This window comes from Canis lupus, chromosome 36 (assembly GCF_048164855.1).
Source record: "Canis lupus baileyi chromosome 36, mCanLup2.hap1, whole genome shotgun sequence".
In the NCBI taxonomy this organism is placed as follows: Eukaryota; Metazoa; Chordata; class Mammalia; order Carnivora; family Canidae; genus Canis; species Canis lupus.
In genome coordinates, this window is record NC_132873.1 from 19,419,174 (window position 1) to 19,438,141 (window position 18,968).

The 18,968-nt window shown below is 34.8% G+C and overlaps 1 protein-coding gene across 1 annotated transcript in view; it reads right to left on the reverse strand.

Annotated features, from left to right (window-relative positions):
- Positions 1–18,968, reverse strand: part of BMPR2 (bone morphogenetic protein receptor type 2) — a 67,509-nt gene that overhangs the window by 42,132 nt on the left and 6,409 nt on the right. The window contains exons 2-5 of the mRNA XM_072812650.1: positions 4,480–4,590; positions 3,640–3,731; positions 1,098–1,328; positions 271–385 (exon numbers count right to left, since the gene is read on the reverse strand). Of these exons, the coding sequence (XP_072668751.1) occupies positions 271–385; positions 1,098–1,328; positions 3,640–3,731; positions 4,480–4,590 (549 nt within the window). The remainder of the gene's footprint in view (positions 1–270; positions 386–1,097; positions 1,329–3,639; positions 3,732–4,479; positions 4,591–18,968) is intronic.

Here is an 18,968-nt window from a genome sequence, read left to right on the forward strand (position 1 = left end):
TCTCAGTGTCTCTCATGAATAAATAAAAATAAAATCTTTAAAAAAAATCTCAGTGAGATCCATGACCTCTCCAAAGTCTTTAAGTTCTTTTTCATATTCTTCCTATTATATCTCAAATCCATTTCCTCATGCCAGATCTTTTAAACAACTGGCTAATAATAAATCTGCTATTATATAAAATATACTCTTAGTTTGAAGGTATGAATAAAATTTCCCTTTGTGAATTTTAAACCCCATCTGAGTGTTATTCTCTTCTATCCATTGTCTTACCTCCTCGTGGCAATTCTGTATGGAGATAAGCCAATCCTCTAGTCACAGAATGAGCCAGACGGCAAGAGCTGACCCAATCACTTGTATGGAGACTCAAATACTTGCATAGAGATCCCTATATAATGGAGAAAAATACACCCATACAAAAAAATGGAATTAATTTACTTGTACATGAGGAGATAAATTAGCAGCAACCTTATAAAATACTTAAGCAGGTTAAGATTCCATGAATATCTAATGAACTATGACATTTCGAGATCTCAAAGGAGTTAATAAGACATTTCTGCAAGAGGGGAGGAGAGGATGAAAAGGGAAACTTAACATTATTAATTTTCATTCTCCAATATTAAAAAGTGTAAATGATTATTTCATATTAAATGCTTTGATTTATCAAATTAAGATTAAAAAATAGTTTTTTAGATTATTTATAGTGTATCTCTTACTAGTATGAATACAAAGTGCATTTTTTTTTGTTTTACAAGTACAAAACAGAAAGCTGTAAATATGTGTCAGTGTCCTTCAAAGTGCTCATCCACAAACTATTTATAACCAGACAGGGATAAGGAGCTTGCACCAGAATTAATGTCAATCAAAACACTATTTCCTTCATTAAGAAAGTCTTGCTGAGAGGGAGGAAGAGACAGTGCCAAATGAACTAAACAGTTTACTAGTGACTGAGTGGATTCATTCTGATATGAGATCCTTATCTCACTGCAGACCAGTAATTACCAGTTGCTAACTACCAATGTTTTATAGAACAGTAGTCCTCCTGAAAATCTGATTGACAGCACATATAAATGTCAGTTTAATTTTTATAAAGAACTTACATTGGGATAATACTCCATCACAAGCAAATACTCCATGCGTCCATCTGCAGTAACTCTCTCATCTCCAACTATAAAGCGAGCAATGTTGTCATGTTCCATCAAAGGCACTCTGTAAATATTCTTCTCATTGATAAAATTCTGACGGTTTGCAAAGGAAAACACTTTCACAGCAACTGGACGCTCATCTAAGGAACCTTTATATACTGCTCCATATCGACCCCGGCCAATCAGCTGTAAATTTGTTTTGAAGAAAGCAAGGTATTAATTCATATCACGACTGAAAATCAAATTTTCCAAAAAAGTACAATCCCAATTAAAGACCTTAGCTCTCTATTGCTTATAGTTTAAATTACTCCATTGTCAAAAAACTAATAAATTGCACATCTCAAATGGCTCAGGAAGCTCCTACCAGACCCAGTCTTCTGACAGATAACAACTCTAAACAACATTTTATTTTATTTTATTTTTACTTACTTGAGAAATAGCATGAGTGGGGGGAAGGGCTGAGGGAGAGGGACAAGCTGACTCCATGCGGCAGGGAGCCTGATGTGAGGCTCAATCCCAGGACCCTAGGATCATGACCTGAGTTGAAGGCAGACACTTAACTGACTGGGCGACACAGGCACTCTGAACAAAATTTTAAAAAGAAATCTAAAAGTGTTAAAGAATGAATGAAAGGAAGTAGATTCACTCTGGGAATCAACCTTTAGAAAGGAATGCCATAGGGTGAACTACCCATTTTATAGCTTTTAGCCTGAGTGCAGGTTGAAATGAACACTCTACAGTGGAGGTAGAACTGTGATAGTAAATCCATAATCTTTCTGGCCCTAAGAACCAGAGGACAGAATTAAGTGCAACCACAGATGCTGGAAAGTGAGGGGAGAATCCCACAAAAGAGTGAGAGAGTGGGAAACCCATGAATACATGAGACCAATTCCAGCTAAAGATAAAATAATTGCACTGAGATTTGAGCTTCTGCGTAAGAAAGGAGTTTGCAGCATGTCCAACCAAGTTAACTGCCTATTAAACAATAGAAAAACCTAACATAACATAGGGGTATCCACAATGTAACATTCTTAATACAACATAGGGGTATCCACAATATAACATTCTTAACCTAACACAACATAGGGGTATCCACAATATAATATTCTTAATATCTAGGACACAATAAAAAATAAATAAAATCAGCAAAATGCAACCCATTTTCTTCATTTTTGGCTTCTGGAGATTTCTTTCATTTATTTAAGGATTTTTGTTATATTTCACTCGCTATTTCTAGGTTAAAATTTAACAAACAGATAGAATGCCCTTTAGAAAGGTTGTATCAATATACTGTTAAACCAGCAATGTTTAGGAATGTTTTACTCAGTTCAGGATAAAATTCTATGCTTTTAATTAGTACTTTTTTCAATTTAGCAAACTGGACTTATTATACATTTAAAAGCTACATTTAATTCTTTTGTGAATTGGCACTTCATCTTTTTTGTCCATTTTTTTATGGATTATTTCTTCTATTTGACTTACACCAGTTCTTGAACAATTCTTTTTCATGTGTCAAAATGCTTTTTTTGAATCTTTTAACTTTGTTTATTGTCTTTTTCTCCCAAACAGAAGGTCCCTAAAATGTTTTATATAACCAAAACTACCATACGTATTATTTAACAGACTCTAATTTGGGAATCATAGTTCATTTATTCTAGTAAAAATCATAAAAACATTCATCATGATGAGACTTTAACATAGGTTCTGAGATATTACCAAATGAAATTTAAATGAAATTTAAATTCAACATAATATATAATACTTGTATGTACCTATAAAAATATATAATATATGTACAGACAAGGGATATTTATTGGGCATATACTATGGATTGCTTGAATGGCACAGTGTCCTCAGAATTTCGCATCTTTATTCCTATATTGTTGCAGTCTGTACTCAAAGATCATCTCTTTTCTATATTCTTCTTTTTAAATATACTCTCTTTACTAACTCCCTTTCTACATTTTTCTTATCTTCTTAATTTTTCTCCAAAGCGCTTACTACTACTAGAAATAATATGGTTAAACAAATATGCATTTATTTGTTTAACCTGTTTGTAGACTCTCTTCCCACTAGAAGATAAACCACAATGGGAGCCTGGGTGGTTCAGGTGGTTAAAGCAGCCAACTCTTGATTTCAGCTCACGTCATGATCTCAGGGTCCTGGAATGGAGCCCCAGGGCACATCAGGCCCCACGCTCAGTGGGAATCTGCTGGAGATTCTTCCCCTCCTCTCCCGCTGCCCCACCCCTCACTCTAGTGCTCTCTCTCTCTCTCAAATAATTAAAAAAAAAAAAAAAAAGAATATAAGCCTCAAGGGGGCTATCTGTACTGTTCATCTATATTCTCAGTGCTTAGAATAGGCCTTGTACCAAAATGATAGTTAATAAATGGTTCATGAAATAAATGGATAAGTGGTGTAGTGAGTTAATGAAGTTACTGTCCCAGATATACTATGACGAAAGAAAGAACAGTCCATAATATCTAAACAATCTTACCTCCAACAGTTTCAGGTTATCTAGGTCAAGAGAGGGCTCTGATGCTGCTGCCTCCATCATGTTCATACTGTGAAGACCTTGTTTACGGTCTCCTGAAAGACCAGGAAAAAGAAGTTACTATTTTGTATGGTTCTCTTAAAATGAGTATCTTTACTATACTTTTTATTATATTTTAGTTATAAAAAAGAGCTACAGAAGAGTAGGCAGCAAAATTTATGTCCAATGTCATCAAGAGTAAAACTAAAACTATTTACTAAGAATCATCTATAAATGAAGATGAATGAATAATAATAATAATATTAAAGTTGAATTTTGGGAGATAGTTCCAACAAAAGACCTAGTTCAAAATATTGCAGAAATAATGGTTTCATTAAAGTTATTCAAATTAATGAATGGGCATTGATTTCCTAAAAAGCTCATGAAACCTAAAAGTTCAGTAGAACTGACTAGACAGTTGATGATCCCAAAGTATTATTTACTTCTTTTTTTAAATATGAAAATGGTAGAGTGGTTATATATTTTTTAAGTCCTTATATTTCAGAGATAATGCTAAAAGTTTTTACAGGTAGATGATATATGTGATTTACTTCAAAATAACCCACTGTCATAGAAGGATGTGGTGAGCAGAGCTATGGATGATATAGAGATGTGATAATCATTGAAGCTAGGTGGGAGGTTATTTTGGAGATTTCTGAAACTTTTCATAAAAACTAGGAAAAAAGTTTGTCAAGCGAGAAGGACAAGAGCTACTAAAACACAGAGATTTTTTAAAAAGGAGCAAATTGATTCTGATTAAATGGTATATTTAATAAACAACAGAATAAAAGGTGTTATTTTTACCTGTCAGCATCCTGTATCCAAAGCATAAGGCAACTATCAAAACAGCTAATACAGAGACTGATGCCAAAGCAATGATTATTGTCTCATCTCGGTTAAATGAATGAGGTGGACCTAAAAGAAAACAAATTGAAAAACAGAGACACCTTTTTTTCAGTATTTTGTTAAATATTGACAGAAAGGCTATATCATTATATACTCAAATCATCAATGTTTTTGTATCAAAGGAAATAAAAAAATTAATAATAAATTTTTGATAATTAAAAAGTATATATTTCTCATCATACAAATGATTTTTTTCATACAAATGATTTTATATAGATTTTCAACACTGAAACATGTGTTGGTTGTGCTAATTATTGAAATATCAACTATATCATGGAATAGCATAGGCAGAATAATAGAATATTTAAGAAAAGTCTTTAGAATCACATTTCGTTTTAAGTCTTGACTCTACACCACTCTCATTGGTACTTAGCAAATTATTTTACTTTTCTGATCTTTAGTTTTCTCATTTTTATATTTCTTAGCACTCAGCAACACATGTAATAATCTTTTAATCTGCAGTACATTTATTGGATTTTAATAGACTTCAACATAATGATAATTGTACCTACTTCTTTTTTTTTTAAAGATTTATTGATTGATTGATTCATGAGAGACACACAGAAAGAGAGAGAGGCAGAGACACAGGCAGAGGGAGAAGCAGGCTCCATGTAGGGAGGCTGACATGGGACTCGATCCCAGGTCTCCAGGATCATACCCCCCCGGGCTGAAGGCGGCGCTACACCGCTGAGCCACCAGGGCTGCCCAATTGTACCTACTTCTAACATACAAAATAGGTTACAGGAAGAAAGCTACATATAAAAACTCATTTTATCATGAGATATCATGTCATATACACGAGGATGGCTATAATTTAAAACGAAAACAAACAAAGTGTTGGCAAGAATATAGAGAAATTAGAACTCTTTTATATAGCTGATAGGAATGTAAATGGTACATCTGCTTTAGAAAATATTCTGGAAATTCCTCAAAAAGTTAAATATAGAATTATCATAATACCTAGTAATTCCATTCCTAGGCATATACCCCAAAGAATTGAAAACAAGTGCTCAAACAAACACTTCTATGGGAATTTTCATGGCACCACTAATTAAAATAGCCAAAATGGAAGCAACACGAATGTTCATAAACTGATGAATGAATAAACAAAATCTACTATGGACTGAACTGTGACGGCCCTTTGGGATGAAGTTTAGATTAAGTTTAGATTAGGCCATGGGTGTGGGGCCTTTATGATAGGACTGATGCCCTTAGAAGAAAAACTGTCAGAGGGCTTGCTTGCTTTCTGTCTCTACTCTGTGGGGAAACAGTGAGAAGGCAACCATCTGCAAGCCAGGAGGAAAGTTCTCAACACAACTCAACCATGCTGCCACATAATCTTGGACTCCTAGCCTCTAGGACTGTGAGAAAATAAATTTCTGTTGTTTAAGCCACACCGTCCATTCAATTTTGTGTCAAATTTTGTGTCTCATCAAATAAGGTGATGTTTAATCCTTAGAAACCTCTTTCCTGCCCTGATTGGGGCTCTTCATGTTTCCCTTTCTCTCGCTGCTTCTCCCTTTTGTCAGCTCTGAGCTTCGCCCAGCCCTTTTCTATATTTCTTTCCCTCCAGTTCCTACTGGTTTTGTGTTTTTTAATCTAATAAAAGAGAAAGATCTCCTTTGGTGAAAAAAAAAAAAAAAGGGAGGGGGTAGCAGAATACAATACCCCAAAATATACCTCTTTGGCATAAGGACTATCATGAGCTGGTTCTTTTTAAGAAACACGAGACAAAGAAGCTCTGAAAACCAAGTAGAAGTTACCCTTTTGTAACACACAATTTATAAGGAAGATTTCCATTTGTTACAAGGTGTCTCCTCTGTACTAGGAAGAAGAATATGACTAAAACTCTAGAAACTGTAATCAATAGAGAAGACATTGATTTAAATCTGCTCAGCAACCATACATTTGTTTACTGTGCTTTTCCTAGTAAACTCCCTCTCCACTCCCCTTCTGTTGGCTTAGCTGGAGATAGTATTTAGGGTGGTGACTTAGGCCATTTCAAAGATTTACCCAGTTTTCCTGGGTATCTCATGTATGCAGGAAGAATATATATATGTTATTAAATCTGTTTTTATCCTGTTACACTGTCTTTTTATTATGGGAGTACAGGGGATGTGACACTCTCAGCCAAGAACCTAGAAGGGTAGGAGAAAAAATATTTTCCTCTCCCATAGCTGCTGGAACAGATTGATACAGAGTGGCGTATTTGTTACAATTGATGAACCATTATCAATATATTAACTGAAGCCCATAGTTTACATTATGTTTCACTCTTTGTGTTGTACAGTTCTATGGGTTTTAATAGAGGTATTCACAGTTACAGTATCATACAAAATAATTTTGCTAACCTAAAGTGTCCTGTGCTCCACCGATTCATTCCCCACTCCACCTCCCACCTGTCTGGCAACTGATATTTGTACTGTGCCTATAGTTTTGCCTTTTCCAGAATGTCATATAGTTGAAATAATACACTATGTAGACTTTTCAGACTAGTTTCTTTCACTAAACAATATGCATATAAGATTACTCCATGTCTTTTTGTGGCTGAATAGTTCACTGTCATCAGTGAATGACATTTCATGGCATGGATGTACCAGTGTTTATCCACTCACCTATGGAAAGACACCTTGGTTTCTTCCAATTTCGGCAACTATGAATAAAGTTGCTATAAACATTTTTATACAGATTTTTGTATAGACATAAGTTTTCAACTTATTTGGGTAAATAGCGAGGAGCAGGACTGCTGAGTTGTATGGTAAGCCTATGCTCAGCTCTAAAAAAAACTGTCAAACTATCTTCCAAATTGGCCATACTGTTTTGATTCCTACTAGCAATGAATGAAAGCACCTGTTGTTCTATTTTTCTTGTTAACAGATAGTGATTTTAGCATTACCAAAACTTCTAGAAAAAAGGTTAAAATTATGTGATAATAAATATAAATAGTAAAGTTTCCAGAAATGTTCCTATTTTAAAAAGTTTGATTTAAGAAAGGCACTGATTTAAGCAACAGATGCTTTTTATAGTCTATGAAGAAGAGTAGTATCTTAAACACACTACAAATATTAACTATATGGTACTTATATTTTTTTATTCAGAAAAAAGAAATACTGTATTAAAAATTATACTGCTTACACTATATCTCAAACTATACTTACTGAAACAACTCCTTTAGATTACCTAGTCATAGCTTTTTCAAAATAGGTTTATGTGAACTTTAAAAAGAGAATAAAAATAAATTGGCCTAGGTATCCCTAAAACTTTCTGATTTTTCTGAATCTCTTTTTGAAGCTAACATCTATGTTCTGTTTTCCATACATTTCTTTTTTTTTAATTTAGATATAAATGACATATATTAGTTTCAAGTGGGCAATACAATGACTCTACACACATTCTTTCTTTTGTGCCATTAAAAACATAATTGAGAAGAAGAATACAGCATTTCTTATTAGAGTGCTTTCCACTATCATCTTTGGAATTTTCTTCCCTGGGACTGACACCCATTCTGAAAATTTTAATGTACGCACACTCTTCTCTTTTCTTTTTTAAAAGATTTTATTTATTTATTCAGGAGAGACACAGAGAGAGAGGAAGAGACATAGGCAGAGGGAGAAGTAGGCTCCATGTAGGGAGCCTGATGTGGGACTTGATCCCAGGACTCCAGGATCACACTCTGAGCCAAAGGCAGACGCTGAACTGCTGAGCCACCCAGGCGTCCCTTTTTTCTCTTTTCTCTTTTCCTTCCTTCCTTCCTTCCTTCCTTCCTTCCTTCCTTCCTTCCTTCCTTCCTTCCTTCCTTCCTTCCTTCCTTCTCCCCTCCCTCCCTCCCCCCCTCCCCCCACTCTCTCTTTCTTTCTTTTGTGTGTGTGTAAGCTCTACACCCTACATGAGGTTTGAATCTTAAAGATCAAAAGTCCCTCCCCCCCAAAAAAGAATCCCATGATCTACAGACTAAGCCTGCCAATGCATAAGCTTTTTTGATCATACCAAAAAGTGCCAATGGGAGATTGTTTTATTTTTAATCTTTTTATTATAAAAACTTCCCACTAAAAAGTAGAAAGTACATAATCTTCAAATATCTAATACTATATCTTAGCAACATCAATATTTTGCCATCCAATATAGTTTTCAAATGACAGAACTATAATTTTCTCAAATGGTCTGTTGACAGAAACATTGAGGGACTGTTTGTTCAGTAGATAGTCTATCAGTCTAACAATCAAGTTCATGTGTGTGCAGATGACAAGCATCATATTTAATCAATTTTAATATGCACACTGCCGTCATCTAAAAATCTCTTAAGTTGGGATGCTTCACACATTGATATCATTTTATAATTATTTGAGATAATGTTTTTCTTAGTGGTAGGAAAGCAATAGTAAGTCTTTTGATTGATGGCTGTTTAAATAAGATGAAATAAATGATGCATCACATTAGATATGTTAAAATGTGAAAAAAGGTAGGGGTGCCTGGGTGCCTCAGTCAATTAAGTGTCAACCTTTGGCTCAGGTCATGATCCCAGGGCTCTGGGATCAGGCCCCATGTTGGGCTCCCAGTTCAGCAGGGAGCCTGCTTCTCCCTCTCCCTCTGTCCCTCTCCCCAGCTTGTGATCTCTCTTGCTATCTCTCTCTCTCTCTCAAATAAACACATAAAATATTTTTTAAAAAATGTGAAAAAAGTTACTTCCATTTCAGTTAGGATATAAAAAGATGCAAGCAAATTTTATTGCCACCCTAATAATAACCCAAGACACCTAGGAAACCCACAAAATCACAGCCTTTTCTTTAAAGTTCATTAAGAGCAAAGGACACAAAGAAACCAATCTATTAAAAACTAGTATGTAACAATCCCTTTCTAAGAGAGAAGAGACCTAAAAGTGCCTTTATCCTTGGTGACGTAGTAAGTAGAAGACACCATCCATAGAGGTGAGTAGGAAGAAACAGCCAAACATTTAACAAATTCTTAAAGCATAAGAGTACTGGATAGCATGACAGCTAAGAATATCTAGGGGCTGTGCATACAAAAAGAGCTTGCAGTCACCTACCAACTCTTTTCTACAGGCCTTTCTTTACCAAGTACTCACAAGTATGAATAGAGGCAGGACATGAGAACTGATAGAACCCTCTAAAGTGTAGGTACAAAAGGCCTGCTAAAGTCTGAGAATAGGGGAAGAGAGCTGAAGCAAATTTTCTGGGCAGGCTTTCACTGATTACAAGACAGTGTCCACCTGCAACTGGGCAAGGATTAGTAAAGTTGAGAGAGCTCTTTCTAGAAGTGCTCTTTCTAGAAGTGCCAGCAAAGGCTGAAGGCAAAGAAGGAGAACTAAGAGAAATCCTATAAGCACTGATATCTCAAACCATACTGAGGTGAAGGTTCATCTTGCCCTCAAATCATTTGAAACCTATTAAAAAATGCATCAAACTGAAGCAAAAACAAAGCCCAAATATACAGCTCAGTTAACAGACTACGTTCATTTAACCCTACCTGGTAATAGCTTGAAAAAATAGGATGTATCCTTTTATCCTTTTCTGGACATAAATAATACTTTTTTTTGGGGGGGGGTACAGTATACTTTATTGATGGTACATGACAAGGTAGGGCTCCCCAAGCCCCTCCCCTTCCTCGGGGTCTAGGATGTAAATTGGAGGTCAGGAGATTCTCAGTGTGTTGGAGGATTAAGTTGGGGCAGGGACTCCCCAACAGCTGAGGGCCTGCTCTCTTCCTCTTGTTCTTGCTGGGGGACATAAATAATACTTATTTTAGACTCTACTTTTCTTTTATCTGCAATGTTCATTATTCAACCAAAAGTCAAAAGATGTAAAAAAGAAAATATAGTTCAATGCCAAAAAGGAGTCACCAACAGAAACAATCACTGGGATGAAAATATCAGAGACTTAAATAACTATGATAAATGTGTTAAAAATATAGTGGAGGGGACTTGGGTGGCTCAGTTGGTCAAGTGTCTGCCTTCGGCTCAGGTTATATAATCTCACACTTCTGGGATCTGTATTTAAGAATTCACTGCTAAATCCTAGGCTATGAAGATATATCCCATGTTTTCTTCTAAAAGCTCTACGGTTTTAACTTTTATATTTAGGTTACTGATCCATTTTTTTTTTTTTTTTAACACTCACGATGTTGACATTGATAGTTTTTTTTTTTTAGATTTTATTTATTTATTCATAGAGACACACTCACACAGAGAGAGGCAGAGACACAGGGAGAGGGAGAAGCAGGCTCCATGCAGGGAGCCTGACGTGGAACTCGATCCCGGGTCTCCAGAATCACACCCCGGGCTGCAGGTGGTGCTAAACCACTGCGCCACTGGGGCTGCCCCTGATCCATTTTTAGTTAATTTTTGTATATGGTGTGAGGTACGGGATCAACTCCATTATTTTGCATGTACATGCTTGTGTTTTAAAATTAATCCAAATATCTTTGTTTTTTAACTGCAGTGCTTAATCCATTTATATTTAAGATAATTAGTGATATCTTTGTGTTTATTTTTATGATCTTATTTTAGACAATTTGCCCTTGCCTATTGTTTTCTGGGCAACAGAAAGGCATCAGAATATTTTTCCTACCTTCTTGATTATTTGGTAGTGATGTCTTATATTTTTAATCCCTTTTTTAAACTCCATGAAAAATTATTATGAACAAAAGTGTTGGCAAAGAGAACTTTCATATACTTTTGCTTGTAGTCCAAATTGGTACAACTTCTTTGGAAATAGTTTAGCTTTATTTATTATAGTTGAAGATACATATACACAATGATCAAGAAAATCTACTCCTAGTTATATACTTTGGAGAATTTCACACACACGTGAACCAGGACATATGTTCAAGAATGTTCATAACGGAATCAGTCATAGTATACAAAAATTAGAAGCAACCCAAATATTTATCAACAGGAGAATGTTAAAGTAAACTGTGGTATAGCCATACAACAGAATACTACACAGCGATGGAAGTGACTTGCATTCACTACACTTTTAAAAAGACAAACAAACAAACAAATGAATGCCAGAAGAACTACAGCTTCACTCAATAGCACAAATTTTTAAAACATCACATTGTGTGAAGGAAGCAAGATACCAAAGAACATGCTCTGATTTAATTGATATATGAAGTTCAAAAACTGGAACAATTAAATACTACATTAAACTTGGGTATATATTAGAAAATAGAAAAGCTATAAAGAAAAATGAGGAAATGGTTATCTTAAGAGTCAGAATTATAGCTCTCCCTAGGAAGGAAATCGAGTTGTGTTTAGAAAAGATACAACACAGGTGTCATCTAGAATGTTTTCTTTTTTGATATGGGTTCAATGATATTTTATGGTAAGTTATGTTTTATATGATGTCTTACAATAAAATACTTATGCACAGAAAAAGACTAAAAGGAAATGCACTAAAATATTAACAAAGATTTTGAGCAATTTTTATAAATTTTCTAAATTTTCTACAATTAATATGTACTATTTTTATTCTAGGCAGAAAAAACCCAATAACTATCATTTTAAAAGAGCTTACCTTTTGCTCTCTAAGGATTCACAGTGTAGTACCAGTTTTTGTGCATATGTTGTCCTTTTTATTAGTGGGATACAGATGTGCCTGTTTTGCTATCAAAGAAGAGTTATCTAAATCACTATGTTGAACACCTGAAACTAATATAACATTGTGTGTGAATTATACTCAAATAAAAAAATTAAAATTAAAAAAACAAAGAATTATCCTCTAACATTGTACTTTTGGTGTCTCAGCTTCCCTTAAAGTCTGAGTTTAGAAATTCTAGTATCTGATAACATAAGATTTACTAAAGAAACAAAAATCCTTCTTCAACTCTATGCCAACAAACTGCATAACAAAATGATAGTTTCAACCTATTTTCCTTTGTCTACAAAATATAAACATGCCACAGGCATCTCATCAACTTCACAGCAATTTAACATTGTCACCTTTGAGTCCTATTTTGTATTAAATGGCCAGGAGGTTTACCCAAAATGTAAACTATTATACTCTGCTACATCCTTATTCCAAAATACAATATTCCAAAATATAATAAATCAAATGCAGTAGGCTATCTAAACTTAAAAGAATCATCAACATAGGTATGCCTGGGTGGCTCAGCAGTTTAGCGTCTGCCTTTGGCCCAGGGCATGATCCTGGAGTCCCTGGATCGAGTGAGTCCCACATCGGGCTCCCTGCATGGAGCCAGTTTCTCCCTCTGCCTGTGTGTCTGCCTCTGTCTCTCATGAATAGATAAATAAAATCTTAAAAAATAATAATAATAATCAACATAAGATAAATGTTTTCTTTAGAATGAACTACAGAAGTAAATAAGGGGAGGGAGAGAAAACCACTTAAAAGATGCTCTTAATTACACTTAAAGTGTAATTGTGAGCTGTTGAAAAACCATGAGGCAGATAGATCAGTCTGATATGAAATCAAAAGCAGAAGCTTGGGGCTGATCATGAAGCCAAAAAGAATACTGCAACAGATTCTAAATGGAATAAATGCTTTTGTAAAATCAAGGAATGTCCCTCATTATGTGTCTGTGTATTCAGATAGCACCCTGTTTGGCATTATCTACATGTCAATAGCTTTGTTAATGACATCTCCAGATTACAAAGCAATGACTGACATTTAAAATATACAATTAGGTCTCTTTTCCTCTGCAAAAGATCTATATTTTATTCAGTAAAATTAATGAGTACTGTACTATCTTTAAAATAAATAACAAGCCCAAACTCTTTATGGATACCACCCATAAAAACAGAGTCCAGCAATCTAAATTAAAAAGCCATCTTATTCTACAGTGGAATTCAATATATTTTGCAGTTACTATATGCTCTTCTACTATCAAAAGGAGACTAAATTGCTAAAAAGATGAGAAAAGCTATACTCAGTCTTAAAAATGATAGTTGAACAATAAACAAAAGTTGCAGAGGGTGTGATTTAAACATGATTAATAAGAAGAACATATGTAGATGGCTTCCCAGGGGAATTCTACTAAACATTTAAAGAAGAGTTGACACTTATTCTTCTCAAATTGTTCCAAAAGATAAAAATGGAAGGAAAACTTCCAAACTCATTCTACCAGGTCAACATTACCTTGTTTCCAAAACCCAACAAAGACTAAACTAAAAAGAAAATTACAGATCAATATCCCTGATGAATGTGCATGCAAAAATTCTCAACAAAATACTAGTAAATCAAATTCAACAGTACATTAAAAGAATTATTCACCACAATCAACTGGGATATATTCCTGGAATGCATATGTGGTTCAATATTCGAAAATCAATAAATGTGATATACCACATTAACAGAAAGGATAAGAACCATACAATAAAAAAAAAAAAAGAAAGTAAAGAACCATATGATCCTCTCAATAGATGCAGAAAAAGCATTTGACAAAGTACAGCATCCATTTTTTAAAAGATTTATTTATTTATTTGAGAGAGAGAAGGAGAAGAGAACAGGTGGAGAGGCAGAGCAAGATGGAGAGAAGCAGACTCTGTGCTGAGTGCTGAGCCACCAGGCAGCCCCAGCATTCATTCTTGATAAAAATCTCAACAAGGGGCACCTGGCTGGCTCAGTCAAACATTCAACTCTTGATTTCAGCTCAGATCATGTTCTGATTTCAGCTCAGATCATGATCTCAGGGTCGTGGTATCAAGCCCTATATGGTGTTCTGCACTCAGCTGGGCATCTGCTTGAGATTCTCTCCCTCTTCCTCTCTCCTTCCACCCCTGCTCACACACTCTCTAAAATTGTAAGTCTAAAAACAACAACAGAGCAGCCCCGGTGGCGCAGTGGTTTAGCGCCACCTGCAGCCCAGGGCGTGATCCTGGAGACCCTGGATCGAGTCCCATGTCAGGCTCTCTGCATGGAGCCTGGTTCTCCCTCTGCCTGTGTCTCTGCCTCTCCTTTCTCTCTCTGTGTGTCTCTATGAATAAATATAAATCTTAAAAAATAAAATAATAAATAAAAACAACAACAAAAACCAACCTTCAACAAAGTAGGAATAGAGGGAACATATTTCAACATAAAAAAGGCCATATATGAAAGACCTACAACTTAAATATAATCCTCAATGGGGGAAAATGGAGCTTTTCCTTTACTGTTGGGAACAAGACAGGGATGTCCACTCTCACCCTACTACTTTTTTTTTTAAGATTTTGTTTATTTATTCATGACAGAGAGAGAGAGAGGCAGAGACACAAGCAGGCTCCATGCAGGGAGCCCGACGTGGGACTCGATCCTGGGTCTCCAGGATCACGCCCTGGGCTGAAGGCAGGCGCCAAACCGCTGAGCCACCGGGGCTGCCCTCACCCTACTACTTAATATACTACTGGAAGTTCTAGCCTCAGCAATCAGATAATAAAAAGAAATGAAAGGTATCCAAACTGGCAAGTGAATAAGTCAAACTTTCACTACTTGAAGATAACATGGTTCTCCATGTAGAAAATCCAAAAGACTACACCAAAAAATTGCTAGAACTAATACATGAATTCAGTAAAGTCACAGGATACAAAATCAATGTACAGAAATCTGTAGCATTTCTATACACCAATAATGAAGAAACAGAGAAATCAAGGAATCGATCCATTTACAACTGCACCAAAGACTGTAAGATACCTAGAATAAGCCTAACCAAAGAGGTAAAAGAGCTATACTATAAAAAGTAGAACACTAATGAATTGAAGATGACACAAAGAAATGGAAAAAGAGCCTATGCTCATGGGTTGGAAGAACAAATATTATTAAAATGTCTATACTGGGGCAGCTCAGGTGGCTCAGTGGTTTAGCGCTGCCTTTAGCCCAGGGCTTGATCCTGGCGACCCGGGAACGAGTCCCACATCGGGCTCTGTCATGGGGCCTGCTTCTCCCTCTGCCTGTGTCTCTGCCTCTCTCTCTGTCTGCCTCTCATGAATAAATAAATAAAAATCTTTTAAAAAAATGCCTATACTACCCAAAGTAATCTACACATTTAATGCAATCCCTATCAAAATATCACAAGCATTTTCAATGGAGCTAGAATAAACAATCCTAAAATTTTATAGACCACAAAAGACCTCGAATAGCCAAAGCAATCTTGAAAAAGAAAAGCAAAGCTGGAGGAATCACAATTCCGGACTTCAAGTTATATTACAAAGCTGTAGTGATCAAGATAGTATGGTACTGGCACAAAAACAGACACATAGATCAATGAAACAATAGAAAACCCAAAAACAGAACCACAACTCTATGGTGAACTAATCTTTAACAAAGCAGGAAAGAATATCCAATGGAAAAAAATAGTCTCTTCAACAAATGGTGTTGGAAACTGGACAGCGACAAGCAAGTGAATGAAACTGGACCACTTTCTTATACCATAAACAAAAATAAATTCAAATGGATTAATTTATTAATATGTGGATTAAATAATGCATTAATTTATGTACATATACAGGTTCTTTGACAAATATACTTTTCTTCCTATTATTTTAGAGATATATAAACACATACTCAAAACTAAGCTCATTATCTCCACCCAACCCCCAAAAGGGACAATTTCCCCTGCAGGCGTCACTGAAAAATGATTAGTAAAGACGCAAAATTGCTGGAAAAGAGGCCAATGAGTATTTGTAATTAAGTACATTTTAAAACTTGAAACATTCTATGTAAAATGCTCTGAAAAAGACAATGTACATTTTTCCTGCCTTCTTAAAGTAGATATATCAACCAAATTTCTTTTTACATGACTAGGTATAATTTTGAATATGATTAGTCTATAGTGATAACCCTCAGAACCTATTAGGGATTCTCAGACCACTGAGGTTTTCTAAAGAATTGCATCTTATTTCTAATTTTTCCATCTCATCCTTTGTCTGCTCTTTTTTCATGTTGTCCATGTACTTGACTTGATGTGTTTTATAATCTGGACTAACTTGTTATAAAGGAATGTAAAGTGTAAGAAAACAGTCTTAAAAAACTAAGATTTTTTCTAAAAAATTATATGAGTTTTTTTTTTATATGAGTTTTAATTCAAAAATTCTGGAGCATCTACCTGGGCTGCTTATTACTGAAGAAATCTCATTGTTACAGCCCTAGTATTATAATAGTTCATGAAATTAGATGTTATCAGAATTCCATTGAAATTCTGATTCCTAATCCTCCTTTCCAGCATTTAGTGTGGGAAATTGTGCAGGATATCAAAAGAGATCTGCACTTCCAGAGTGCAGTTACTGGTGCTTTGCAGTATCTGGAGGGTCTTTTCTGAAGACCCCAACCTGTGTGCTATACATGCCAAATGTGTAACAATTGTGCCCAAGTATCATGCCACATGTGTGGAGAATCCACTGTGACAGGAAACATTTTATCTTCACAAACAACAAAAATCCACTTTCCCCCCCCTTTCTTCCTGTTATTGGTAGTTCTGTTAGACACTTTCCCCCCACAGGGTCAAAAGGTACCCACCTAAGTATGTAATTCAGAGTCAAAAAGTAAGGAACAGAAATCAGATACTGTGGTTTTTCCATTTTCATTTATATGTAAATTTTTAATATAAGTGAGGGGACAGAAGGCATTAACACGTAAGTCAAAATGTTTTAGTGAACACGTTTCAGCAGTTTAACTTTATAACAATTATAAATAAACCTGCAAATGTTTCTAGATGGTGCCAGCATTTGGATTTTTAAAGAACAAGTAAATTTCTTATTGACAGCAACTAAGTGGTGTTTATAGCATTTTTATCATACAGTAGATTCCATCCATTCACTATACTTTTATGAGTTGTCCTACATACAAGTAAGTGCATATTTTTAATGTTTGTCTTCTGTGCTCTTCCTGTGAGTTTGTTATTAAAATGAATTAAACTAGTTTTTAAAAAGTGATTAAAAAATAAAAATAAATAAAAATAAAAAGTGATTATACTAGGTAAACTTTAAGGTCTTTCTCATCCTAAAATTCTGTATGAGTCTTTTAATTTTTTTTAATGCTCAACATCTCTTTGCTTTTATTCTTAAATTTACAAAAGAAAATACAACATAGCTTTCACATAAAAATATTCATTAATTCAAAATCTGAAATAGAAATTAATTTACATAATAGTGATGATTTAAAAAGTGTTAAAATAGATTTTTAAACATGTTAAAAATCATGTTAATGGTCAACTATTTCAAATAAAAAGGTTTCCAGGATGTTATATGGTCTAAAAATATGAGATCCCTGGAAAACTGCCAGGAAAAATATTCCAATGTGTATTCACATATGTGTGCAATAAAAGAAGTCTTTGACCAGAAAACTCCTCTAACCTTTGTTTTTTGTTTCTTTAAAATTTTTTTCTCTTAAATATATATGCTACAGTTTATGCTATACCTGAAATTGTCTTATTCCCCTAGCTCTAATAAACCCTCTTCCTCCTATTAGCTTTCTCAATTAAATACTCAGCCAAATGTAAACACTGCTATGTATGTCTGTGTGCAATGGCTGAGTTTATGCAAGCAAGTGCTTCCTGAATGCAAAACAGACAGGGAGCCGCTGTCTGCCTCATTGGAGCCTGGGATGTTTCTGTTTACAAATCCTGGAGCCAGGCAGGGGCCACTACTGGAGGCGTGCTGTCTGCTTCCTTGCTACACTCAGCCTTTGTCTGGGTCTGTGTCAAAGAAAGAACAACATTGTTGCATGTGCAGCAGCAACAAAGGAAATCTTAAATATAACACACTGGTGGTTTTGTTGGCTCCTTAATCTTTTACAACTGTGTGGAAAGGCAAATTAGGGATTAGGTTTAAAAACATTTTTTTTAAAGAGCAATGTACTTATTCATAAAAGCAAAGAAAAACATTTAAAATCAAAATAATTGATGTGATCAGAGTTAAATGAATTCCTTAGCAAAATAATTCAGATTCCTAAATATCATTTCTGTAATGATGATATACTGTGCAGATCAATGTTTTGAACAAATATTTTTACAAAGTATAAACACTGTTGACTTACTTTAATTAATATGTTTAGAATTGCAACTATACAGTAATCATAATCAGATTAATGTTTATGTTGAATGTCTAAAAAAACAAATTGAGAGGAGGCAGATTTCTATTTTTTTTTTTCCAAATTGGTAAGGAATACTGAATATTTAGGACTGCTTTAAATTTAACTTGCCTTGTTAATCACTTGAGTAAACCTTGTTTGTAAGAAACACAATAAATAACAACAATAAACAAAAGAGTTCGTGCTCTGCTGAGTTCAGGAATTTTATGGCTGAATTATAAAAGGAATAGTGGAAAACTAAAGGAAAGAAAGACAAACAATTTGAGTTAAACCAAAAAAAGGTTGGGGGAGGGGACTGACAAGAAAACAGAGGAAAGACTTTCAATGCCTATCCTTCTTAACTTTTAGCTT